Source organism: Canis lupus, chromosome 26 (genome assembly GCF_048164855.1).
Source record: "Canis lupus baileyi chromosome 26, mCanLup2.hap1, whole genome shotgun sequence".
NCBI lineage: Eukaryota > Metazoa > Chordata > Mammalia > Carnivora > Canidae > Canis > Canis lupus.
In genome coordinates, this window is record NC_132863.1 from 34711303 (window position 1) to 34736788 (window position 25486).

General features: G+C 48.5%; 2 protein-coding genes across 3 annotated transcripts in view; one reads left to right on the plus strand and one right to left on the minus strand.

Moving 5' to 3' along the window:
* Positions 1–9537: 9537 nt before the first annotated feature.
* Positions 9538–25486, plus strand: part of SYS1 (SYS1 golgi trafficking protein) — a 36714-nt gene continuing 20765 nt past the window's right edge. Inside the window, exons 1-4 of one of the 2 annotated variants that reach the window (XM_072801206.1) lie at positions 9550–9754; positions 9970–10209; positions 12026–12093; positions 13263–14493. In XM_072801206.1, coding sequence (XP_072657307.1) covers positions 10048–10209; positions 12026–12093; positions 13263–13503 — 471 coding nt within the window. In that variant the 5' untranslated portion in view covers positions 9550–9754; positions 9970–10047 and the 3' untranslated portion in view covers positions 13504–14493. Of the gene's footprint in view, positions 9755–9969; positions 10210–12025; positions 12094–13262; positions 14494–25486 lie in introns of those variants that run through there. The other variant, XM_072801207.1, reaches the window with a different exon arrangement.
* Positions 20429–24048, minus strand: TP53TG5 (TP53 target 5). The gene is made up of 5 exons (XM_072801203.1): positions 23822–24048; positions 23488–23562; positions 23191–23321; positions 21225–21744; positions 20429–20558 (listed from the first exon to the last, which is right to left on the minus strand). Exons 1-4 carry the CDS (start codon positions 23867–23869, stop codon positions 21246–21248), a joined length of 753 nt encoding a protein of 250 aa, XP_072657304.1. The 5' UTR covers positions 23870–24048; the 3' UTR covers positions 20429–20558; positions 21225–21245.

Here is a 25486-nt window from a genome sequence, read left to right on the forward strand (position 1 = left end):
TATAAACATCTATTTTTGAGTGTATGAATTTATAATACATCAGAAATTGCAACCTTTGCAACTATTTAAACTCTTTATGAAAAAGGATTAGCAGTCAACTAAAAAAAGTGCCAGAAATACATAGTTGTTCAATGATCATTTGGAAAGCAGACTGACAAAAAGATTAAATACTACCAGGTTAGACACCAGAAGCTCTTCTATAAGAGAGCTTTCTATAAAAAAGCTATCTTATAGATAAAGCTATCCCAAGCTCCTGAAATGAAGGAATTAATTTCCCCTTCTCTGTGTTCTGAGAATCTCTCCGAAGGCATGAAACACGTTTGAATGTGGTTATTTGTAGATTTGTAGGGTTTTTCCCTGTTCTTCTTGAACTGGGGACAAGGGGAAACGTGGATGATCATTACTTCCATATCCTATGTATCTCTATGCAAATTTCTGGGGCAAGAAACCTCAGATTCTCTCTTCCTGATCCCCAAGAGGTTAAAAACTATTTGAACAGACTCTGAGGCCTTTTAAAACGTCTTAATGGGTTCTTCTGTGACTCCTACAAAACAAAATGCTGTAATCAAAGGTGAACTGAATTGAAGTCCTCAATTCCCCTACATGAGACTGAAGTAAAATACAACAAAACAAAACAAAAACCAAGCAAGCAAACAAAACCCACCCAGGTATTGGGGCCAGAAATTCTTGATTAAAATCCTGTTTTCTGGCACTCACCAGTGAGAGGAAAGTTTAAAGATCACTTTGCTCCTCAGTGGGGGGATAAAAGACCTACCTCTTGGGGTAATTAGGAAGATGAAATAAAGTGAAGTTCTGGGTACTGAGTCCATGCCCCCTACATTCTGGCCCTTCCTTGGTTTTGCCCCTGAGATAGAGGGAGTCTGGAAGATGGCATGGGCCACGCACAGATCCTCCTGCCAGCTTCCTTTCGAGCACAGAAAAGTGATTCAGAGAGTCAGCAGGCAGCTCAAAAAGGAGCTGAGATCTGGCTTATAACTGGGGTAAAGCTGCCCCGTCCCTTTTCTCAGGCCTCCGAGGCCAAAGGTAATCAAGTCTGGGTGTACACCTGGCGCATCCAGAGACACCTAACCCAAGAAACTACAACTAATCCTTTCTGTAATGGCCCAGATCAAATGCCTCCGCTCCTGGAAGGCTTCTCAAAACCCTCTCACCTTTTCTTTCTAGCTTTCCTCTCTCCTTCTCCTGAGATCGCTGTCACTCCATCAGTCCCTCTCCTTGGACAAATATCCCTTTCTCTCTTATGTTGGAGATTAAGGGCACAGGCTTCAGGGTCAGAGAGATCTGGGGGCTATAACCCTCGACCCGAGACAAGACATTTTACCTCTCTGCATCTCAGTTTCTCTTTAGTAGCTTGGGAGCCACGTGTGTTGAGAGTATGGTACTTTGCACAACACCCGCCACATAAATGATATCCATTTTTATGATCACAGAGTTCTCCCTCTAGGAGTCTTGAGTTGGGAAGCTTTCTTGCCAAAAGCTCCTCACACAAAGTAAATAACAGATAATCATGTCACTATTTTCAGAACAGCTGAGAGAGTGGGCGTGGGGCTCTCTCTCCCAGAACAGTGCCAATGCTCTTTGGTCATCCTCATTCCATGCAAATCTCTCTCCAGTTCCAGATACTGACAGCCTGGAGTTTCCAGAGGCCGTGTAATGTCCAGCCACTGCCTTGCATAACCACAGAACCTGGGAACCCTGGACAAGGAAGGACCCTCCCAGACTGTTCATCCCAACAGCACCCCCATTGTAAGACAGGCAAACCAAGGCCCATACAGTGAGTCAGCACCCACTGGAGGGATGGCAAAGAATTCTAAAGATAGCCCCACCCCCTCCAATCACTTTCTCCTTGCTTTGCTTTATTTTGTTTTGTCATAACACTTTCCTCACCTGACATCATGTCTTTATCCTTTTCCTTATTTATCGTGTTTCCCAACCAGACGTAAACTCTGTGAGAGCAGGGACATGTTCTTGTGCATGGATGTATCCCTAGCATCTTGCCCAAGATCTGCCACAAGTCAGTGTCCAGTAAATGTGTGTTGTATAGGTAAATGAATGAATGCCATTTGGTTTTTTGTCCTTACAGGTTCAGACATAGGCATTCACTCATTTGCTCATCTATCCAGTAAACGTTTGATGAACATCTTCTATGTGAGAGGTTTATTGAAAATCCTGGTGAGTGAGACACTGTCCTTGCTTTCAAGCAGCTCCCTGGTTAGGGAACAGTAGCCACCAGTGGCTAAGGACCTATTATATGCCAAGCTCTGGGCTGGCAACTCTATATGCATCTTCTCTGTGTATGTACAGCTCCTGCAGTTGCAAAAAACCATGCCTCACTTTAGACTCCTTAAGAAAAGAGGGCTTAGGTCTTTTGGAAGGATACAGGACAGCTAAAGACTAAAACAGAAAGGAAGATGTAAGAACTGAGATGATTCCAGGGGCTGGCCACCTTACCTCCAGCTCTTAAAACCTGAGTGGTCTTTGAGGGTGTCTCTTCTTCCTGGATGTGTGCCCCTCTCTCTTTGACTGACTGACTCTCTTTCTAGTTTGAGTTTGGGAGGCAGTCTGATTGGTGTAGCCAATGGCCTGCATTGTCTCCCAGAGTGAGAATTTTTAGGTCAAACTGCTTCTTGGATTACTAGTGTGCCTAGAGGGTGAACATCACCTACCTTGTAACGTACCCTGAACAGAGGGTATCTTTAGTTCAAAGGGAGTGTTGAACATCATCCTCACTCCGACTCCATGAAGTTGGTAATGTTACTTCTATTCTACAGATGGGAAAACAGGCTTAGAGAGGAGACAACAAAGCTGTAACAAAGCTGCCCCAGCTGACCTGCAAATCCATGATTGAAAAATACATGCCAATTCGATGGGGGGGGGGGGGGTGTTATGCAGCAACAGCTGATGAATACAGGATTAAAATCAGCTTTCTCTGATTCAGTTTCCCTATGTTGTCAACTAAGTTAATACCTCTGAATCCTGGTGTCCCCACAAAAACATTTCGAAGTGTTCCATCCCCAAAGGAGCAGAGAGGAAGATGCCGGAAAAGAGATTGAGAGATTTGTCCCTGAGAACCTCCTGTGTACTAAGCTTGTGCTTCCCCTGTAGTTCCCTACTCTGATGGCTGGAGAAAAGCACAGATGATAATGATAACAATCCTAACCATTCACAGAGTGCTAGACTGTTCTTCAAAGATATTTTGCCTAAATTATTGTATTTACATACCTCAAACTGTCCTAGAGGGTAGCCAGGGCTGGTGTTATTATGACCAGTTTATTATTGAGGAAATAAAGCTCAGAGAGGCAAAGTGAGCTGTCCAGGTTACAAAGCTTCATCTAAATCCCAGTCCCTTGATTTCTAGCCCTGAGCTCCTTCCAAACACCCTGTTTCCTCTGTGTCTCTGACAGAGACCATCATCTGAGCGCTTACCCATGGGACGCATAGCACCATGGGATTCACATGCTACAGCCCAAGGACCGCAGTGTAGAGATCAGAGTGCGATGCTTTGAACCCCAGTTTACCAACATCCAGTGTTTTCCTGCTCCTCCCAGCTTTCCCTGCCCTTTTGAGGTCCTTTCCTCCAGCTTCCATCCAACATAGCCAGTCAAGGTGGAGATAGTGCATTTTCTAGATGCCACAGAAATCATAATCTGCTCTTTGCAAACAGCAAAAGCTGCTGGTGTAGCAGAAATGGGGCAGTGAGGCAAAGAACCTCAGCTGAAGCCTCGTCAACCATTTGACTTATGGCACGGGCAATCCACCCACGCCATGGGTCTGTTTCCTCCTCCAATTAATAAGAATCCTCCTGTGATGACAGGGCTGTGATAAACACTGTCTCCTTCCCCTGGCACATCTTTGCCCTGGGTAACTCCACTCATCTTTACGGTCTACTACTTTTACCACTTCCTCAGAGAGACTTTCCCCTAAGGCCAAATTGTCTTCCTGCCCAACTTCTTTCACTTAGCTTCCTTCATAGCATACGCTACAACTTGTATTCCTACAATCACTATTTTGTTTTCTGGCTTTGTTGTGTATTTCCCCTGCTAGATCAGAAGCTCCCCAAGGGGAGGGACTAAGTCTGTTTTCTCTACCCAGAGGCTAGCACAGTACCTGCTACATAGTGAGCACACAATAATATACATTTGTTGGATAAGTGAATGAATGAATCTGCTTTCCTCTTCTCATCTCTCCTGCCTAACTGCACCCGTGCACCCCACACAGGTCCTAGCAGGTGTTGTAAGGTGAATGATGAACTGTAAGCTGGAAATTCATGGGCTAGGGCAGATGGCCATGGCCTCCACTGCTCCCTGTTCCTGCCACGCTGGCCTTGCTATTCGGAGAATATGCCAATCTCATTCCTGCCTCAGGGCTTTGCATTTGAGTTCTTTCTCTCTGGAATGTTCTTTCCTGATACCAGTTGGCTTCATCCTTCACTTCTATCACATCTCTACTTAAGTGCCACCTCTTCAGAGAGGTCTTTGCTGACTGCCATTTCTGAAGTAATCACTCTCACCCTCCCTCTTCTGTTGTTCTCATCCCCTGGCCTCCATTTTTCTTCATAGCTCTTCTCAAGACTTGATGAGAAGTTTTACACTGTTGGTTGACTTGCTTATTGTCTTTCCCCTCCATGAGAACATATACTCAAGGGTTTTTCCTCTTTATTTACTTTATTCAGTTTCTGGCACATAGTAAATGCTCAGTGAATATTTATCAAATGATTGATTGAATGATGAAAAGGGAGGTGAAGAGAACAGCTTTTCTTCTTAAAATGAAGTCCTGAATTCTTCAAGTCAGAGCAAGGAATCATTTCTAGGGAGAGGCAGAGAGTATAGTATGTGGCAGAGTCAAAAAGCCCAGGGAGTAGAGCAACTGTTTTCAGAAAATCTCACTTCTTTTCCTCCTGGGGGGTGTCTTGGACCTGGTAACCATTCCCTGGATCAGAGTTCTTTATTCAAGAGAAACAGTACCCTCGGAGGCCCACCCACCTGCTGGAATCCCTGGCAGCATCCACCCTCCATAGAGAGACGACTTGCAGAAAAGCACTGACCATTGAATTTCCTCCTCTGAGCCTTGGTTTCCTGGGACTATTAATTGTATCTACAATTTACAATCTTGTTTTAGAAAGTAAATAAGAATCAAGCGAGATCAAATATCTAGCACACAGTATGTAACTCAGCAAATGTTCCTCAGAGGCACACACAGCCCTTAAAATACTCCAGGTGGTTCAGTTAAGTGTCTGAGTTCTTTTTTTTTTTTTTTTTTAAGATTTTATTTATTCATGAGAGACACAGAGAGAAAGAGAGGCAGAGACACAGGCGAGGGAGAAGCAGACTCCCTGCAAGGAGCCCGATGTGGGACTGGATCCCGGGACCCCCAGGATCATGCCCTGAGCTGAAGGTAGACGCTCAACCGCTGAGCCACCCAGGCGTCCCAAGTGTCCAACTTCTGATACAGTCTCATGTCATGATCTCAGAGTAGTGAGATTGAGCCCCACATCAGGCTCCACACTGGGCATGAAGGCTGTTTAAGATTCTCTCTCTCCCTCTCCCTCTCCCTCTCCCCCTACCCCTCCACCCCTGCCCTCAACGCTCTAGCTCTCTCTCTCTCTCTCTCAAAAAATACGCTGGGTAACAAAGGGTTCTTAGTCTGAAGGAGAAAACAGAAACAGACAACGGTGAGTTCTTTCTCTCCAGTTTCTCTTCTGAGAGAGGAAATCACTGGCCAGAGCCCATGCAGAGGACAGGCAGCCAAATACAACCTCCCACATGGAGTTTCCGAAGAAAAGTGTGAGCGCAGAGTTGCATAACCTGTTCCGGAGACACGTGTCTCTCCTGAAGTGTTTTCATCAAACATTCCCTGAAAGGGATCACGTGAGTGGGCAGCCTAGGGAAGGAAGAAGGGAGAAAGGGAGGGAGTTGGAGAACCCTGCAGGTGGGATGGGATTAAGAAAAGAAGATACTGCATTTACTGAGCTCCTACTGTGTGCCAGGCACTGGGCTCACTCTTTTTGACATCCACCCAGATCTTTCCCATAAATCTGAGAGATCAGGTGTTAACACTCCCACATTCCAGGGGAAGAAATAACAGTAATTAATATTGCTAACATTTCCATGATGCTGCCTATCAGGTAGCATGGTGAGCACATATTTGATCCTCAGGACAACCCATAACATGGGCACTATTCTCATCGCCATTTTTATAGAGAAGGAAACAGAGACTCAGAAATGAAGTAGCTTCTCCAAGGTCACCCAGCAAGATAGTAGTAGGGCTTGGTTTCAAATATAACAGGGCTCAAAGCCCACAGACCTGTATGAGGACATCCTCCAAGGGATTTATGGGGGGTAGATCTGGAAAATGATCTCCACAAGAGTTGACCTTACAAACCCACAGTGGGAGTTCAGTGTGGAAGTGGCATAAGTGACCAAGCAACCAGAGTCACTCCTCTTCTCTGCACCCGGAGGACAGTTTGTCCCAGTTTGTGGCTGTTTGTCATTCAGTCTCTGACCTAAAGTTTAAAATTTCATTCATAAGTTTGGAATCACAAACCCAGCAGTGTGGGAAGGGCCCTTGGAGATCAGCTATTCCAGTCCAACCCCCTCAGATTACAGATGGAAAAAAACCCTGAGGCCTAAAGAGAGCCACGGACATGGCAAGGTCACAGAGCAATTTTCTCTTAGAAGGAGGATTTGGTTTGAGGTCAATTACAGATCATCTTGTTCTGTAATTACCAAATGTTGGCCATACCTCTGAATCACTTGGGGAGCTCTTTAAATATCCAGATTTCTGCATTCTCCTTTGGAGATTCAGACTTTGGTTTGCAACAAGGCCTGGGAATCTGACAATATAATACGTTCCTCAGCTGATTCAGATGGCACAAGGCCAGGGACTGCATTTGCAAGTTGGAGTCCAATGTTCCTCCTTCATTTTATTCTTTGGCATACTAAAACCTAGCGTAGGACTTTCCCAAAGTCACATGGCAGGCCATTGGGGCCCTAGTTCAGACTCTGTGATCTGAACCCAAAACTCATTTTTCTCCAGGCTTCCTGTGGTCAGATTCTCAAAATGGGCCAAGGAGGTTGGCTAAGGGAGTTACTGTGGTTTTCCCCAGCTCTTGGTTTCCTTGCTGTACCCAAATTAAGACAGAGGATGATGCCCCATTTCCCAAGCTAGGAAAGGTGGGAATTCAAGAGCTGAACTCCTACAGCAAACAGGAAACTGCAACAGACTGTCCTGCAGGTCCACAGAAGTTTCCCAGAGGTGAGCTCCAGGCTCTAGGAATGACATCACACCCCAGCTATTCAGTGCCCTAACGTCTCAGGCTACCTGAGTTTTCCATTCTCCATTTCCGGAGAATGGACAGGGAGGGCTTTCTGTCTGTGGGAGGTGACAGGTGGGGAGAGCCCAATGGGCCCAGCTGTGACTCAAGTAAGGGCCTGACTCAGGAGGAACCAAACATTCCAGCACCTGGAAAGAAGACCAAACTGCTCACGGAAACTAAGTCAAACCCTCAAGCACTTTTCCTGAGCTTCTCCTCACTACTCCACCACTTATTTTGCCTTTGCCCCCCCCCCCCCCTTCAGGAATGGTTATCTGCATTTTGGAATGAGGGGTCTTGGGGTTGAATCCCTGATCAGCTTATGAGCTCCCTTACCTACATAGAGTCACACTCCCTTTCTGAGTCTCCATTTCCTCACTTTAAAAAAGACAGGGGCAGCCCCTGGGTGGCTCAGCAGTTTAGTGCCTCCTTCGGCCCAGGGCCTGATCCTGGAGGCCTGGGATAGAATCCCACATCGGGCTCCCTGTGTGGAGCCTGCTTCTCCCTTTGCCTGTGTCTCTGCCTCTCTCTCTCTGTGTCTCTCATGAATAAATAAGTAAAATCTTAAAAAAAAAAAGGATAATATCCACGTTCTCAGATTGTGAAGATGAAAGATCACGTGCGTATTTGATAAACAGAAGATGTTTTCTCAGAAACAGCAGATCATATGAATCATCAGTGGACCAGAGGGATTTGAACATATTTTTCTTGATCTGAATTGAGCCACTTAAAAGAATGGTTGAGCTGGAAACACCTCAGAAATCTTTGGGCCTTAATAACTTCTAAACTGGAGTCCCTGGGAATTGTTTACAAGATTTCTAAATGATAAGGGAAACCTCCTATTTACTCTTAATAAAGTCTCATGTTTCTTTACTCTTGTCTGGAATCATATCAACTCAAGGTGATAATACGATTACCACATGCCGTTCAGAGGTTCTGATTGGCAGTTACATGTGCCTTTGATAAGTGTTTAAACGGGAAACTAATTAGTGGAGGGTAGATCGAATGTTGGCAAACATTAGTCTTGTCTAACTCCGTATTTCATAATCTGGGAAGCTGGGTTTAAAGAAGGAAGTGGCTTGCTGGTCACGCAGCTAGTAGAATTGGCTCTACCTTCTTTTCCTGGAATGGGTTACTTCCTTTCTTTCCATTCTGGAGAAGGGGGACTAGGCTCAATGAAGTGGTGGGGTTTGGGTCGGCTGGGCAGGAATAAAGTGACTCATCAATTTGCTGTTACTCTTTCTGTTTTGACTCATTAAGCAAATATTTACTGACTGTGTACATACACTATGTGGACTCAGAGAAGGGGGAGAGAAAACAGTCATGGTGACAGGCAGTCAGAACCTGCTTCCAGGTAGGACTTCAGCACCTGTCCTTTTTTCTATTTTAAATGTATATGTATATACAAATATAAATGGATACCCATGTGATGCATTTGGGCTCCAAGTCCCAAAGATCCACTAGGAGGATGTTTGCCTCCTAGTAATCAGGTTATGTCAGAGGGCAGGGACGATCCCATTCGTATGGGTCCAAACCTTCCAGGCACCCGGTAGCACGAAGTCAGTGCTGCGATGTTGGCACGTGAATTCTACTCCTGACTTCCACTAACTCTGTGTCTTTGGAGCAGTATGTTGCTTTCCTTCTCCAACCCTTAATTATCTGTAAGACGAAAACAGTGGCAAAGTCATGCGTGGAAGAGCTGGCAGGTTCATTTAAAGTTATCCTGGACTTTGTTATTTTTTTTTTTAAGATTTTAAAAAATTAATTTATTCATGAGAGACACAGAGAGAGAGAGACAGGCAGAGACACAGGCCGAGGGAGAAGCAGGCTCCCTGCAGGGAGCCCTACGTGGGACTCGATCCTGGGTCTCCAGGAACAGGCCCTGGGCTGAAGGCTGCACCAAACCACTGAGCCACCCGGGCTGCCCCTTATCCTGGACTTTAACGAGGAGAAAGGAAATAGAATCAACATCTATCGACTTGTTCATTGCTAAGCATCTTTTCCTGCTCTGGCCCACGCACCCCTCTCCCTACTCTCCCGGTTGCCGCCTTCTTCAAGATTCCCCTGTAGAGGGCACGCAAGTTCCACGGCTCCCGTGCCTCACTTCCGTTCGCCTTCACTTTTCATCTTGCGCATGTGCGGACTCCGCTTCCCGGCGGCCCCCTCCCCGCGGGGTCTAAGGAGGCTCAGCCGAAGGTTGCGCCCACCACGCCTGCGCGCTCTCTGCCCCGCCCCCTCCACCGCCATCCCCGGAAACGCTTCTTTCCTACGCCGTCGCGGCTGGAGCCGTGGTCGCTGGATCTTTGCCTCTCTAGGCCGCTAGGGCTTCTCCTCCATGGTCCCGTCTGTCGGCGCTGTCTTGGGGGCTAGCAGGTGAGGCTGGGCCGCACTCGGACGCTTCGACCCTCGAGTCCGTCACCGGTGAGTGAACCCCAAAGGAGCCTGTGGACGGGCGGGGCCCGAACAGCCGGAAGGGCAGGACTTCCCCTCGCTCTGGGAATGGGTCCGTCCGACCCCGCCTTCGCCCCCCACTCCCGGAATGGGCTCGCTCCCTCCGTCCGGGTCCCTCCTCCCGGGCCGGGCGGCGTTGCCATGGCGACGGCCGGCTGGCTGAGGCCCGGCGTGTGTTCTCGCAGGTGCCGGGGCGGCCCCGGCTCCATGGCGCGGCGGCGCTGACCCAGGCCCCGGGTGGCGGCCGGGCCCTGCGGGCCGGCATGGCGGGCCAGTTCCGCAGCTACGTCTGGGACCCGTTGTTGATCCTGTCGCAGATCGTCCTCATGCAGACCGTCTACTACGGCTCGCTCGGCCTGTGGTTGGCGCTGGTGGATGGGCTGGTGCGCAGCAGCCCCTCGCTGGACCAGATGTTCGACGCCGAGGTAGGGTCCCGTGGCCGGCGCGGGCGGCGTCTGGGCCTCGTGGGGGGGGGGGGGTGTTGTGGTCCGACCCTCCTGGGGGCTAGCCGTGGCTGGACCACCATCTCATATTGTGGCCCTGGGAAAGGGATCTCATCCTTCTGAGCCTTAGGTGCCCCATCCATGAGAGGAAACCACTGACACCGAGGCAGATTGTTAGTACAAAGGAAAGGACCTGGATATCATAAGGAACAGGCCTACGTTCCTTATGAACAACCTGGTGCATCTCCTTTCTGACACTCTGAGAAGGTGACTTCACTTCCCTGGGCCTCACCTTCTCAGGTGCCATATTGGAGAGGGGGGTGGATAAAACAGCATTCATGGAGGTGTAATGGAAACAGCCTAGACTTTGGAATCGGGCCTCTGTTTTTTTTTTTATTTTTTAAAGATTTTATTTATTTATTCATGAGAGACACACAGAGAGAGAGAGGCAGAGACACAGGCAGAGGGAGAAGCAGGCTCCATGCAGGGAGCCCGACGTGGGACTCGATCCCAGGTCTCCAGGATCATGCCCTAGGCTGAAGGCGGAGCTAAACCGCTGAGCCACCGGGGCTACCCCCGGCCTCTGTTTAAATTCCGTTTACTAGCCCTATGATGTGGGGCAAGTGTTGTCCTCCCTGAACTCTAGTTTTCCCCTCTGCAAAATCATGAGAGCAGTAGCAGAGAGGTCGTGGACTGTAACACAAAGAGCCTGTACTTTGGATTCAGAAAGGTGTAGCGTCCAATCTGGGTCCAGATGTACTAGCCATGGGACTTTGGGCAAGTTGCTTCACTTTTCTGAGCCTGTTTTCTCTCCTGGAAACTGGGCGGAATAATTCTCAGCAAAATGTTATGAGGCCCAGAGACCCCAGAGGTGCCTAGGAAGATGAAAAGTGCTTTCTGAAGTAATGGGTTATGAGATGGTTGCATCTGAGAAGCAGCTGTGGTGAATGGTAATGAGCACACTTCTCAGCCAGGAGGTCTAGAATGCTCCTGCTGCTTACTCTCTGTGTAGCCCTTGGCCCTTGGGCAAGGTATTATCTGAAAAGAGGTAACAGTAATGATAAAAATAGCTTTGCATGGCGGTTGTGAGGATAACAGGAGTTGATTAGAGTCAGAGGCCTTCGTAAGCTGACAATGCTGGGCAGATGTTTGGTATTCAGTAGCATTATATCAAGAGTGGTGGAAGTTGCACACATATCAGGTGCCCAGAAGTAGCCTCTTAGGAGCCTCTGTCCTCCTGGGAAGAGCCTGTGGAAATCCTGGGCTCTGTTGAAGAGTCATCTCATGCATACCACCTGGATTATAGACCGGGAGTTGGCAGACTTTTTCTTAAAGGGCAAGATAGTAAAGGTTTTAGGTCACAACTACTCAATAACGCCACTGTGGTGCAAAAGCAGCCAGAGACAGTACTAAGCAAATAGGTGTGGTAGCGTTTCCATAAGACCTTACGTACAAAACTAGATGTCTGACTGGTAGGGGACCAGTTTGCTGAACCCTGTAATAGTCCTTACTCTTTCTTTAATTATGATATCACTTTTGGGCAAGTTACTTAATGTTCATCTCTGGACTTTGGCTTCTCCTTTGTAAGTCTCTTCCTGGCTGCTATTTGGAGTCATATAAGATACCATAGTGGATGTCTGTGAAAGCACCTTGTTGGAAATAGGCTGCCACACTGATGGAGAGGCCTATTGTCTTCTGTGCTTTGGGATGAATGCTTTTTCCTTGGGAGGTCCTGGAGCCTGGAGCTCTACCAAGCCAAGTCACTTCCAGCATATTTCCATTTGTGATTCCCCCTCAGATCCTGGGCTTTTCCACCCCTCCAGGCCGGCTGTCCATGATGTCCTTCATCCTCAACGCCCTCACCTGGTGAGTATCACCAGTATTGCTCTCCAGCTTTTGGGGTCCAGCACTGGAAGTAACTTCCTAAATTTGGACATGGGACAGGCTGGCACTTGTTCCTGGGGAGTGGTAGACTAAAGTGGGTGGCAAAGGCCAGTTCTGGGACTGGCTCCATAATAAGGCTCCTTCTATCATGATTTCGACTTAGCTGAAAAGCTCTTACGTCACTCTGCATGCTGCCTGTGGGATAGCTTTCATCTCAGATCACTTCCCTGTTGTAGAATGAGATGAGGAAGGGATTGGACTGGGAGTCAGGAGAAGTCAGTTCTGTTGGTCCTTGTGCCATAGGCCAAATTAAGTCCCTTCTCTCTAGGCTTTGGGCTTCTTGTTGGTACACCTGAGGGGTTTGACTGGATAAAATTTAAGGCCACTCATGACCATTGCCTGCCCCTTGAGAGGTAGTTTAACATAGTGACTATGATCTCAGGCTCTAGATGGTTGACTCACTTGGCTTTGAATCTCAGCTTTCCCACTAGTCTAGTGACTTTGAACAAGTTTCCTCATCAGTAAAATGAGGCGAATAATATTACCTATCTCATAGTTGTAAGGATTAAATTAATTCATTCATGGGAACTACTTAGACTAACACCTTGCACATTATTGTTCTCGACCTTACACTGGAGATTGAAAGTGGGTGGGCTGACCTGACCTGAATTTGTCTCCTAGATATGTTCTGTTTGGCATCCCACAAGTGGTGTTTGAAATTAAACATTTTTCCACTTAGTTGAAAGGATATTTTCTGTTAAAAAAAAAAATCCAGATTTCTGGCTTCTCTTGAAAACTGGGAAGATCAATTGATTCCAGGCCAACCTTCCAGCATGTGGATTTGTCCAGCTGCAAATAGCCTGTTGTCCTCACTTTCGATGGCCCATGTATGCTTCAGGGTCCCTAGGATTCCCCTGAGCGATGGTCACCATTTCTCATCAAGCTTATAGTTTTGTTTTTCTTCCACCCAACCTGATTCCCTCCCAGCATTACCTGCCAGCTTTCTTTAGGCATCTAATAATGTAACTCTTGCTTCACACTTCTCTTGCTTGCTTCTGATCACTATGCTGTTATCCTAATTGTCTCTACTCCCCAAATGATCCAAGGCCAGGACAACCCAGTGACAACTCACTGCTGTCCTCTCCCCACAGTGCCCTGGGCTTGCTGTACTTCATCCGGCGAGGGAAGCAGTGTCTGGATTTCACTGTCACTGTCCATTTCTTTCACCTCCTGGGCTGCTGGTTCTACAGCTCCCGTTTCCCCTCGGCGCTGACCTGGTGGCTGGTTCAAGCCGTGTGCATTGCACTCATGGCTGTCATCGGGGAGTACCTGTGCATGCGGACGGAGCTCAAGGAGATCCCCCTCAACTCAGCCCCTAAATCCAATGTCTAGAATCGGGTCCTTTGGACACCCGGCTGGGCACTTGGCCCCACACCCCCAACACCTTGGGCTGCTCAGACCTTCCAGATGAGGTCCAGCCCAGGTCTGAGAGGAACCCTGGAAATGTGAAGTCTCTGTTGGTGTGAGAGAGATAGTGAGGCCCTGTCAAGAAGGCAGGTAGCAGTCAGGACCACAGCTTCAAGAATGGCCTCTGTCTGCTGAAGCCTTGCTATTTGGGAGGTCATCAAGGGGACCTCTTTCAGGGTAATAACAGAATTGGAACCATGTCATTCTTGAGCCACCACACCTGTCACCAGCCTGTTATTTTTAAAAAGAACCAAATCAAGGATATCTGATTGGAGCAAACCACTCTTCTAGTCATCTGTCTTAACCTTCCTGGGACAGCTGTTACCTTTGCCATGTTGCTGAACCACAGCTATTCTGTTTGGAGAAACACTCGGTTTCTGGATCCATAGCCACAGAAAGAGACAGAGGTGCAAAGTATTAGGCTGCTGTCAGGGAGAGGAACGGCAGATGGAGGCATGAAGCACAAAGAAAATACACAACCTGTGTCCTGCTACACGCATGTGTGCGCACACCCATGAACCCATGACTAACTTTCTTCCAGTTCTACTGGGTCTACTGCTGCCAGCTTTCAACAGAGCAGGCCATAGGACCCAGAGAAGAGTCCCAGCATTGCTTCTGGTCCACCCTTCATGATAGAGTCACTGCCTCTTCTCTGGGAATGACTAGGCACCCCAGCTCCCACCGGACCTCACTTCTGGCAATAGTTCCTTTTTCCTGCCTTCCTGGGAATTCTACACTGGGAGGGGTGTGATGGGTGCCCAGAAACAGGAAGCCTAGCCTTCCAACTTGGGCTGCGCTGATAGTGCTGAGGGAGATAGGAATTTGCTGCTAAGATTTTTCTTTGGGGTGGCATGTCCTCTGTGGGGGGCTTGCAGCTGTCCCTCCTATGTACATAAATACAGTATTTTCCACGGTTCTGTGTGTGCTTACTTTGTACTGCCATGGTTGGGCCAGTGAGAGACCTGCACAGCCAGACAGGGAAGCTATACAGAATGATTAGGCCAACTTCCCCTCTTCCAGACCCCAGATTATTCGTCCATTTGGTTAAAATGCTAAGTGCAGGGAATTCCTGTGTCCTACCCTCTCCGTCTACGCCCTCCTCTGCTCTGCCTTGGATGAAGTGCCATGACTGAATTTTCTTTTTCTTGCCAGTGATTTATGAATGTGTCCAGTGGAATGCACTTGATCTAGACCCACTTCTAGAAACCATCCGTGTTCCTCTTTGGGTCCTCTGAGTCCAAGACCGTGGACAGCTTTCAGCTTGCAGTGTTAAGGCTTCACAGATGAGTTTTGCTCTCTGCCCAGGAAGCCTGTCTAGCTTCCTGGCTCCCAGCCCTGCAGAGTAGGGAGAGGAGGCTGACAGGATGAAGGTTGGAGAGTGAACATGCTTGGGGGATGACAGGGAAGGTGCCAGGGTGAGGCACTTCAGTAACTCAGGGCCCTGGCCAAGCTGGAAGAAAGCAGCTTGTTAGTGGGACTTGGATCCTGGCTGCAGGGTCCAGGAGATAAGACAAACTGAGGTGACTTCCCCTAAGTTGGTGGATTTCCCCCAGACACCACAAACCATAAAGGCATGTGGCTAACTTGTTACTTGGGGAAGGGAACCAGAGCATATATCATGTGGCTGCTGTCTCCCGTGGTCAGCTATGGGCTGGTTGCTCCATCTGTGTTGGCACACATCTCTGGGAGTTTCCATCAGAGACCTGTGCCTGTTCTGCAGATCTTCTGTAATGACAAATTTTTGCCACAAGTCAGGGGAGCCAATATTTTTTTCTCACAACAATACAGTGACTGAGCTGGACGACAGTTGGGGTTGAGAAATGTATGACCTTAATGAAATTGTTAGGATTTCTGAAGTAACAATAAAAAGTGTCTAGAGACAAGTTCCAAAGAGAACTGGGCAGTGGCAGGGACATGTTTGTCATTTATTTTATTTTTTAATATGTATAGTTTTTAAAGACTTAAATATTTTTTTGGGGGGGAGACTTAAATATTTGGGGGAGGTCCCAATGTGGGGCTCAATCTCACAACCCTGAGATCACAACCCAAGCTGAAACCAAGAGTCTGACACCCAACCAGCTATGCCATCCAGGTGCCCCTGTTTATCATTTTAATAATAAATAGCTGTGCTTAATACATGTCCAGACGTAGGCTAAGTGCTTTACCTGTTATTAATCTTCACAACAACCCTCAGAAATAGGAAATATCATGAGGATGATGAGGAAACTAAGACATTTGCCCAAGGTTATGTATTAGGAACCAGCAGACCCAGGATTTGGGCTCTGGTTCTGACAATAAACTCATTTTGAAGACATTAATAGTTAAAGGATGTGCATGTTCTTTAATTAGTTAAAACAATCTGTCACCTCTGCCTTCTATTGTTTTAAATACAAAGATGTGTAGTGCTTTGTAAACATGACAGCTTTCTAAGAATAACTGGTAGTATATTAAATATGGCCACAGATTCCCAAGTGAATGGATGAAAGGATAAGGGAAAGTTACCTCCGCCCCGCCACTGAGTTGGTGTGTCTCTTGGCTTTCTAGGGAGTCTGAAGCCTGGACCTCCTTCCATCCCACCCGCCCCCCCCACCCTCAACTATCTCAACTTCTATAGGGAGAGAAATGGAGACTACTGCTTAGCTGGTGCTCTCAGAATAGTTTATGACTTGGAAGATGGGAAAAGAGAAAGGGATGTCTAGCTCAGTGGGTTCCCCTAACTGCCAGTTCTAGGCAGCCCTGTCCAGATCAGAGCCAAATAGGAGCCAGGATGGCAGCCAGCAGATGCCAGGGGGTGGGGTGGGAAGCTCCAGGCCCATGAATCATGAGGTGCACAGCTCAAACAGGCTCCCCAGGAAACAGTTTCTTAGGCTGCTCAGTGACTTCCCAGATCAGAGTAGCTTCCTCTGGCAGTCCCAGGAGGGCAGTCAGTGCACAGACCTGGATCTCTTCCCTATATCTGTAGCCCAAAGAGCACAGAGTTTCAGGGGCAGGTGAGTGTGGGCAGATTCAGGGCACAAGAGAGGCCCTCTGTGGAAAGAGAAAGCCTTGCTTGAGGTTTTCTGTAGGAAAGTAGCAAGTGGTAGTGAAAATAGTGTTGAGACAGGGATGGGTATAGGTTGCTGAGAGTTTGGATCCCTATCTTGCCACTCCCTGGACAAGTCAGATTTGTAGGGGTCTGGGGCTCTGGGCAGCTCAGTTGGTTAAGCATCTGACTGGATCTCAGCTCAGGTCTTTTTTTTTTTTTTTTTTTTTTTTTTTAAGATTTCATTTATTTATTTATTCATGAGAGACAGAAGGAGAGGCAGAGACACAGGCAGAGGGAGAAGCAGTCTCCCTACAGGGAGCCTGATGCGGGACTCGATCCCAGGAGTCCGGGACCATGACCTGAGCGAAAGGCAGACTTTCAACCACTGAGCCACCCAGGTGCCCCTCAGCTCAGGTCTTTTTTTTTTTTTTATTGGAGTTCAATTTGCCAACATATAGCATAATACCCAGTGCTCATCCCATCAAGTGCCCCCCTCACCCAGTCACCCCCATCCCCGCCCTCCTCCCTTTCCACCACCCCTTGTTCGTTTCCCAGAGTTAGGAGTCTCTCATGTTCTGTCTCCCTCTCTGATACCTCCCACTCATTTTCTCTCCTTTCCCCTTTATTCCCTTTCACTATTTTTTATATTCCCCAAATGAATGAGACCATATAATGTTTGTCCTTCTCTGATTGACTGATTTCACTCAGCATAATACCCTCCAGTTCCATCCACGTCGAAGCAAATGGTGGGTATTTGTCATTTCTAATGGCTGAGTAATATTCCATTGTATACATAAACCACATCTTCTTTAGCCATTCATCTTTCGATGGACACCGAGGCTCCTTCCACAGTTTGGCTATTGTGGACATTACTGCTATAAACGTCGGGGTGCAGGTGTCCCGGCGTGTCAGTGCATCTGTATCTTTGGGGTAAATCCCCAGCAGTGCAATTACTGGGTGGTAGGGCAGATCTATTTTTAACTCTTTGAGGAACCTCCACACAGTTTTCCAGAGTTCAGCTCAGGTCTTGATCTCAGGGTTATCAATTCAAGCCTTTTGTGGGCTCCATGCTGAGTGTGGAGCCTGCTTTAAAAAAAAAAGAAAAGTGGGTCCCAAGGCTATTTGACTTGAGAGAGCTACGGTGGAGTGCAGGGTCAAGTCCTGGGACCCCTTACTAGTGGTGAGGCCTTGGTGATCTGCCCTTGTCTTGGTTTCCTTGTTTGTAAGATGAGGATAAGATAGCACTTTTCTGTGGTCTTGTGAGGATTCAACGAGGTATCTAGTGTAAAGCACTTATTAGCATGATGCCTGACCTATAGGAAGTGATCCAGAAATCTAAGCAGTTATAGTTACTGGGCCACTGCCCCATCTCTACTCCTTTTACAGAGGAGATCCTTTTCTTCCAAGCCTCAGTGTTTTCAACTGTTAGTTGGGGGACAGGCTTGCCCATGATTGGGGTACAGCTACCAACTACTGTGCTCCTATGTACCATCCATTGCAGAGTGACTTGTGTCTCTTCTCAATCCTGTGAGATAGGCACCATTATTTTCTCACTTTGCAGACAGAAACTGAAGGAGTAAACACCTTTCCCTAACATCACACAGGTGATAAGCTAGGCCTGTCTGCCTCAACAGCTTCATTCTCTGCACATTCCAATTATGTTTAGTGGTAGGTGATCCAGAGTTGGAGAGGGGCAGTCTCTGGAACCCAGATGTCATAGCAAAAGGCTGTGAATGTGAACAGAAGATTGGCTCTTTAACAAGCAGCTAATTCCCTTAAAGGTGAGCAGTTAGGGGCTTTATTGTGGCACAGGGCCAGGAAGGAGGCAGAAAAAAAGGATATTTGTTCAACACCCCACAAACTGGCTTCACCTGCATCAAGCCTGATTTTCTCCAGGCCCTGTGGAATGGATATTAGTATCCCAATTTTATAAACCGTTGAAATAGACTCAGAGAGGTCATGTGACTTCTTAAAAATCACTCTGCATCAAACACTTTAATTTTTGCCTGTTAACTGGTAGGGAGCCGTTTTCTGGAGTGGTCTCCTCTGATCCCTGAGATCTGTTGCCGCCTACTGCCCAAAGCAGGATCTAACTGAGCCCAGAAGAGGTGCCTCAGATTGAAGTAGTCAAGCATAGGGAAGATGGTAATGGGAGGACTCCAGCTGTGGGATTGTGGAAGGCAGGTTGCCTGAGGCCCAAGTGCCAGCTCAAGTCGGGGTAAGGCTGGAAAGAGTGCAGTGCTGGGAGTCATTCACACTGAGGCCTGCACCCTTGCACCCCTGCACCCCGGTGGTGCCCTGGACAGGAAGGATCCCATCCTTAGCACACAGGAACAGCCCATCCAACTGCTGTCCTTGGGCCCAACTCTGGCTCCCTTTGCAGCAAAGTGGAAGCTGCCAATCTTTCTCAGGCCCACACCTTTTGGGTTCTCATTTGGGACTTCTGGGCAGGCTCCCACGAAGGCTACTGCAGGAGGTCCCCAACGTGGTATGTTTTGGTTGAGAGCACGGCTGCCCTGATTACCTGCTGGTAGCACAGGGGGACAGACATTCGTTTGGGAGGTTGATGGAATGGAGAGTGCTGGGGGTGGGAGAGCCAGTGGGGTGATTTTCAAAGACGGATGGATGCTGTCCAGTAACGGAACGGAAATGGCGACTACCCAGGAGGTGGGCTGGAGTGCAAGCAAGCCAAGCGGGAAGACAGCTTGGGGTGGAGGTTGCAGGGTGGAGGCGGCGCGGGAAGTGGCGCGATGGGCGCGGGGCAGGCGGGAGTGGGGAGCGCGGCACCCAGGCAGGCGTAGGCTCGCAGGGGCCGAGCGGGGCAGCCCCAGAGCAGCCCCCGTGCCGGCGGGCTCAGGCTGGCAGCGCCGCCCAGGGCTAACGCGGTGCGGTGCGTATTGTGGTCGGGCAGGCCAGCCAGGCGCAGTCTCAGAGCAGAGCGCCGGGATGGAGGAGCGTGCAGGCGGGCAGATTCGGAGGAACCCCTCCCGTCTTCCTCTCTCCCGCTCCAGGCATCTCCGCTACCGCCTGGGTTCCTGCAGGAACTGCTCTGCGCCCCTTGAGCACTGCGCGCTCTCTTGAGGGCGCCAATCCGGGCAACCTGCCTCCCAGGGGAAGAACCCCAGAAAGCCCGGGTTCCCTGGGTTTTCCTCTCCCCAACTGCATGTTCAGGGCTGTGGCTCCTGCCGACAGAGGGCGACCCCGACTCGATGGGGTCAACGCGGCTTGCAGGTAGCGGGGCTGGGCTTGTGTCCCGCCAGAGCTGTCTAGCCGGAGTACTGACCCTGGGCCCGACTGACTGCTTTCCTTGACCCAGGTGGAACACATTTTGAGGCCCAGCTGACACCCATTTGTTGACACCCGATGCTGCAATATCCGGGGCGCAATGCCCATGAATGGCAGGCTGGATGCTTCCTTGTGCCTTTTTCCTTTCTTCAGAAAATGGAATGGGGAGCAGCCAGCAGTTCTAGATGAGAGTCTGCCCCTGCCACTTCCTAGTCCCTTGAGCCTGACCAAATCAACTTCTGTCTCAGAACCACGGCCTCTCATCCCCTTGTCTTGCAGGGCCATTTGAAGTACCTGGCACCCAGAAAGCATCTGACAACTGTCTCCCTTCCATGACTTCATAGAGTGCACTCTTCTGGAGGCCAACTCACTCGAGTGGGGAGGGGTGCAGTTTGCTGGTTTCTGTGTGCCAGGTTCTAGACAGACTTTAGGGGCCTGGGAATGGGGTAGAAGAAATCTAAAATCAGATGTATACTACTCTCCCCACCTGGGTGGAGGGGCTCTTTCCGCCAGCCCCAAACAGGCAGAACCAGCGGTAGTATTCTTCAATTCACTATGGGAGATTTTATTTGTAGACTGGAGAATTTTCCCGCCCATCCCTCTCGCTCAGATGATGGCGCCATCTTCACCCTCACCTCACACTTCTGGCTCCCATCCCAGGTCACACCACCTGTGAGCAGAGACCTTGGTGTTAGGAGTGCAGATGGCCACCAGGGGGCTCTGCTGCCTGGGGAGAGGGACCAGGGTGCCCTGAAATCCAGCAGGTTGGGGTTCGGGGTTTTGTGCAGGGGAAGCCTCCCTTTCAGATGGACCCCCAAGGCTTTTACCCCTTCCTCTCTTGGGACCTCAGCTCTCTCATGGAAGGCTGGAGTATTTTGTTTTCTTTCTTTTTTTGCTAAGAAACTTTTTGTTCAGAGGAAATCTTCTTTGAAGCATGAATAAATGAAACAAATGAGGGGCAGTGATTTGGTCTAAGAAGGGATGGGATATGGCAAAGCTCTACTTGACCACTCCCCCTTCCCCTAACATTTGGAAATCCCTCAAGTCCCTTACTCAGACTCCTGACAGATTCTGAGCCATAGCTGCTGTTGTGGCTCCTGAGGCCTCCAGGCAGTGAGATAGATGACCCACCTCCGAACCCCCACTTCCAGTGCCCCTCCCCAGAACCCCTCTTTGGATCTTGAGAGGCCCCAGCCGGGCCACCACCCTGCTGTGTGGCCTCCATCAATGGTTTCCCCCTCTCTAGGCATGAGGGAGGGGTCCCCCAGCACTGCAAGCTAGCTACAGCCCCACTCTGGGGCCCAGCTCCAGGCCTGGCTTGGGGCCTGTGTCTCACCCTGGCCTGGCAGTGGTGCTGTCACACTTTGTATGGATGGCACATGGGTAGCTCAAGTGATGCAGAGCAGAAGCGAGTGCAGCAACGCTTGACCCAGCGCAGGGTGGATGATCTGCACATCACTCGAGGCCCTGGGAGGTGGATTCGTGTAGGCAACCCTTCAAACCAGATCCACTGGTCAGCTACAGTTTCCTGCTGTTTCTTGTCACCCATGGGAGTTCTGTGCTGGTAGGTCCTCAGGAAGATGATGCAGGGGTCCCTAGTGGATGATTGGCTCCCCTGGGCTCCGGGGGAAGTGGTCAGGTCATGGCCCTTCGATGTCCTTGGGAGCTCAGACTCCATCTGTTTTTGGCTCTGGCGCACTGCTGCAGGTGACTGCTGCGCCTCATTCTTCTCCCGTAGTCCCACCTTGGGCTCCCCTGTGGACTCTAACTTCTTGGATTCCAGTATCTTCTTGGGGCACCCAGCCTCTTGGAACTCTTCATTATCTTGTTCCACTCTATCACAGACATTGCTGCTCCTGGCAGGGGGAGGGAAGGCAATCAGTAAGACTAAAGGTCCTGGTCCTCCAGCCTCACCCTGAGACCATTGCTATGCAGCCAGGTCAGGCGAGAAAGCTATGCAGAGGACCAGAAAAGAAACTTCGCAACCAGAGGCCTTGGGCCTGGAGGCAGAGGAGGTGATGAGGACCATTGAAGGGACAGGAGAGGTTGGGAATGTGAGAGGCAGTGACCAGGAGTTAGAACACCTAGGACTGTGAACTGTATGTTGTCTTCACGGGCCGCTGGCCATGGTTCTGCCTCTCTGAATTTCAGAGAGGTGGAGTGAACTAGTCCAGTGTTTTCAAATTCTGCTCCAAGAAACCTTAAGTTTCTCAGGAGATATCTCAAATGCCTCTGCACCTAGGGGTGGGGCAGAGTGAGGGCAGGATACCTTTCTGCCTAACAGCACAGCTGGGGCTTGATGACAGATACTTGAAGAGAGGTTCTGCTTCTTCAAACAGGTTGGAAAACTATGGGATGAGAGAAGCCTGACCCCTCCAGCCCAGTGCTTCCTGATTGCTGGCGTCTAGGAGGCCAGCTCTGAGAGGAGCTCTGATAGGAGGCATTAGGTGGAGGTATTTGGTGCTAGAAGACCTGCCCCAAGAAGGTGTGTAATAGACTGAGTCCTCTGCACAGTGACAGCATTGTTCTAGCTGAATATGTGTGGAGTGGAGTGAGGACTGAGTCTCAACGTAATGCCAGTACCAATGCTAACTGCCACTACTGAGTGAGTGTCCACTGTGCATTGGGCCTGGGACCCTCACACCAGCCCCACAAAGGAGGAGGCAGTGGTGGAATGGCTTGGCCACCACAGGCTTTCAAGACCAACAAATGGGGGTTCAAATTCGCTTGTGCCTCTTACCATCTGTGATTTGGGGCAAGAAATTTCACCTCTCAAAGCTTAGTTTCCTCAACTGTGAAACTGGGATAACTCTATCTAATAGGACTGCTGTGAAGAATTAACTCAATGGGAAATGTTTGTGAAGTACTTAGCAGATGCCTAATAAATGTCAACTTTCTTAATATTCTGACATGATTTATGAGGAAGCCAGGCCTTAGCCAGATGACTGGTGTGCAGGTGAATCTCTGAGTGGTATGGACTTGAGGGTGGGGAGGAGGAGGAGTGGTCCCTCTTGCTTGGGTAGTGCCCCAGTTGGTGGTTAGCCCCATAATTGGATGATTATGACACTAGCTAGGACCACAGCTCTGATATCACACAGGAATGGCTTCAAATCCTAGCTCTATCACTTACCAGTTTGAGTTAGTTGGGACAAGTCACTGTCTTTTGAGCCTCGGTTCCCTATCCGTAAAATAGGGCTAATAAATACCTTTATCATAGAACCTTTGTGAAAATTAGGTTTTCTAAATTTGTCAGCATAGATAGTGCCCACTCCTAGTAAAGATAGCCAGGGGGCTGAGCTCACCCAGTGGAGATCCCAAGGATCTGTGGAACTCTGAGCAGTGAATTCCAACACCTTCTGGCCAAGTTATGCAGTTCTTGGATCCGGGGGTTCGAGCTCTTGAGCAGCTTCAAGAGCGACAAGTTTTTTAATACCTGCCAGGATCAACAAACCAGGAAAACAGAAGCCTCAGCTTTCCTGGGGTAGCCTCCCACATCCCACCTAGACTTTGGCTCAGCTCAACTCAGGGCTGCACCTGGTGACCCCTTCTGGGTCACAACAAGCCTGGCACCCAGGAGGGACCAATATGAGGGATCTCACCATCTTAAGTCGGTGCTGCCCAATTACTTTGTTGACAGATTGCGGTATCTTGTCCTTTGGTTCTTCATCTTGTATCTGACGGACAGAGGGAGAGAGTATGCTAACATAGGAAAAATACCCCTGAATGCCTCCATTATGCTGCTCCATTTGGCTGAACATGGTTTGACTAACCTTTGACCAGGGGTTTTGTCATCTTGGTTTGGGGACAGAAATGGGAAGACCACTCTAATTCTCCTGACCTCCCTTCACCCTCACCTCTCCCTTTCCCCCAAGGCTAGATGGCCCCTGTTCTGGGTGTGGTTGGATCCCCTCTGTGTCCACTCCCAAGTCCAACCTTAGAAACCATTCTATTTTTGGGCCTCTTCTTTGCTGATGGAGTCATACTGGGGCTGTGAGACCTCAAAGACAAATGGAGCAACACTGGTACCAGGCACCACCTGCGCCCTGCCCCTCTCAGTTCGGCCAGCACTCAGGCTGGCCGTCAGCACGGCTCTGCTGGAGCTTCCTGGGAGGGGAGCTGTGACATCACTGAAATTTGTGACAGCAGCAGGGCTGGGTCTCCACGGAGTATGTGTGTGGCAGGGGTGGAGGGTGAGGAGGAAACTCCCACCTGTGGAAAAACCTAGTAGGTGCCAGGCAGAGGCATATATTGTCAACACCTCCTTGTGAGGTAAGAGAATTATCTTCTCTTTTTAAATAAAGAAACCAGGGTTCAAAGAGGTTAAAAAATTTACTCAAGGCCACACAGTTGGATAATGGTGGAGCTGGAAATTGAAGGTCTGATAATCAACGCATGAAACCAGGTGTTCCCCCCAATGCTCCTGTTTATTCATGTCATATGTTGATGGTACACCTGCTACATTTGTTGTTCTAAGCACTGAAATAAAAGAAAATTCTTACCCTCAAGGAACATACATTCTAGTGGAGTTCAAAACAGTGTGTGTGCTTGTAAATGTTTAGCAATTGGCTCCCTGAAACAAAATGTATTTGTGTGTGTGAATTTATTATAAATTTTACTGATAGAAATCTAAAATAATAAAATTCTTCAATACTCTTTATTGTAAATTCCAAACAGCCAGTTCATCCTTAAAATAGGCTTTTCTTGGATTTTGCCTGACTCATATCTATAACCAGCCTATGGTCACAATGGATGAACAAGTGTAGCTCCAACATAAATGTTGACATTTTCACTTACACTAAAGGGAAAGAAGAAAGCAAAAAAGTGAAAGAATAAAAATGTTGGAATTTCACTCATTCATCAGTGACATATTGATTTATCTGCTGTATTGGATCAGAGTTTTCAAATACAGGAAGTATATTTTCTCAAAAAAACTTTTTTTGTGTGTTGTCTACAATGTATAGACAGGACATATGTGTTTACATTTAATTGCATTATTAATATCTCCATTAGTTTCTCTTTTTTAAAGATTTTATTTATTCGAGAGAGAAAGCACAAGCAGGGGGAGAGGGAGAGGGAAAGGGAGAAGCAAAGGCAGACTCCCCTGCTGAGGAGGGATCTCGACGCAGGGCTTGATCCCAGGGCCCTGGGATCATGACCTGAGCTGAAAGCAGATGCTTAACCAACTGAGCCACTCAGATGCCCCTCTTCCATTAGTTTCTTAAGGCTGGACCAGTGGTTGGCAAATTTCTTGTGTAAAGGGCAAGATAGTAAATATGTCAGGTTTTGTAGGCCACAGCATTACAGCTGCTCAGCTGTGCTATTGTAGTGTGAAAGCAGCCACAGATATTATGCGAATTAGTAAGCATGGCTATGTTGCAATAAAACTTTATTTACAAAAATAGGCTGGATTTGGCCCATGATAAACCTCTGGTCTAGACAATCAACAAAATAATAAATCAAAACCTGATTTATAACAAGTACCTATGTCTTTGGGGTAACAACTCCTACCAAGGCTGATTTCAAGGTACCAGTGTGATGTCACTGAATGCAGAGTTGAATAGAAATGCACAGTAGCATACCATTATATATTTCTACTGT

Bases quoted from the DNA above. Each gene is read 5' to 3' on its own strand.
- TP53TG5 (XM_072801203.1), bottom strand. From the start codon at position 23,869: ATGACTCCATCAGCAAAGAAGAGGCCCAAAAATAGAATGGTTTCTAAG. The intron at 23,563-23,821 runs GTTGGACTTGGG...TCTGTCCGTCAG, and splicing joins AAAATAGAATGGTTTCTAAG to ATACAAGATGAAGAACCAAA. The intron at 23,322-23,487 runs GTGAGATCCCTC...TGATCCTGGCAG, and splicing joins GGCAGCACCGACTTAAGATG to GTATTAAAAAACTTGTCGCT.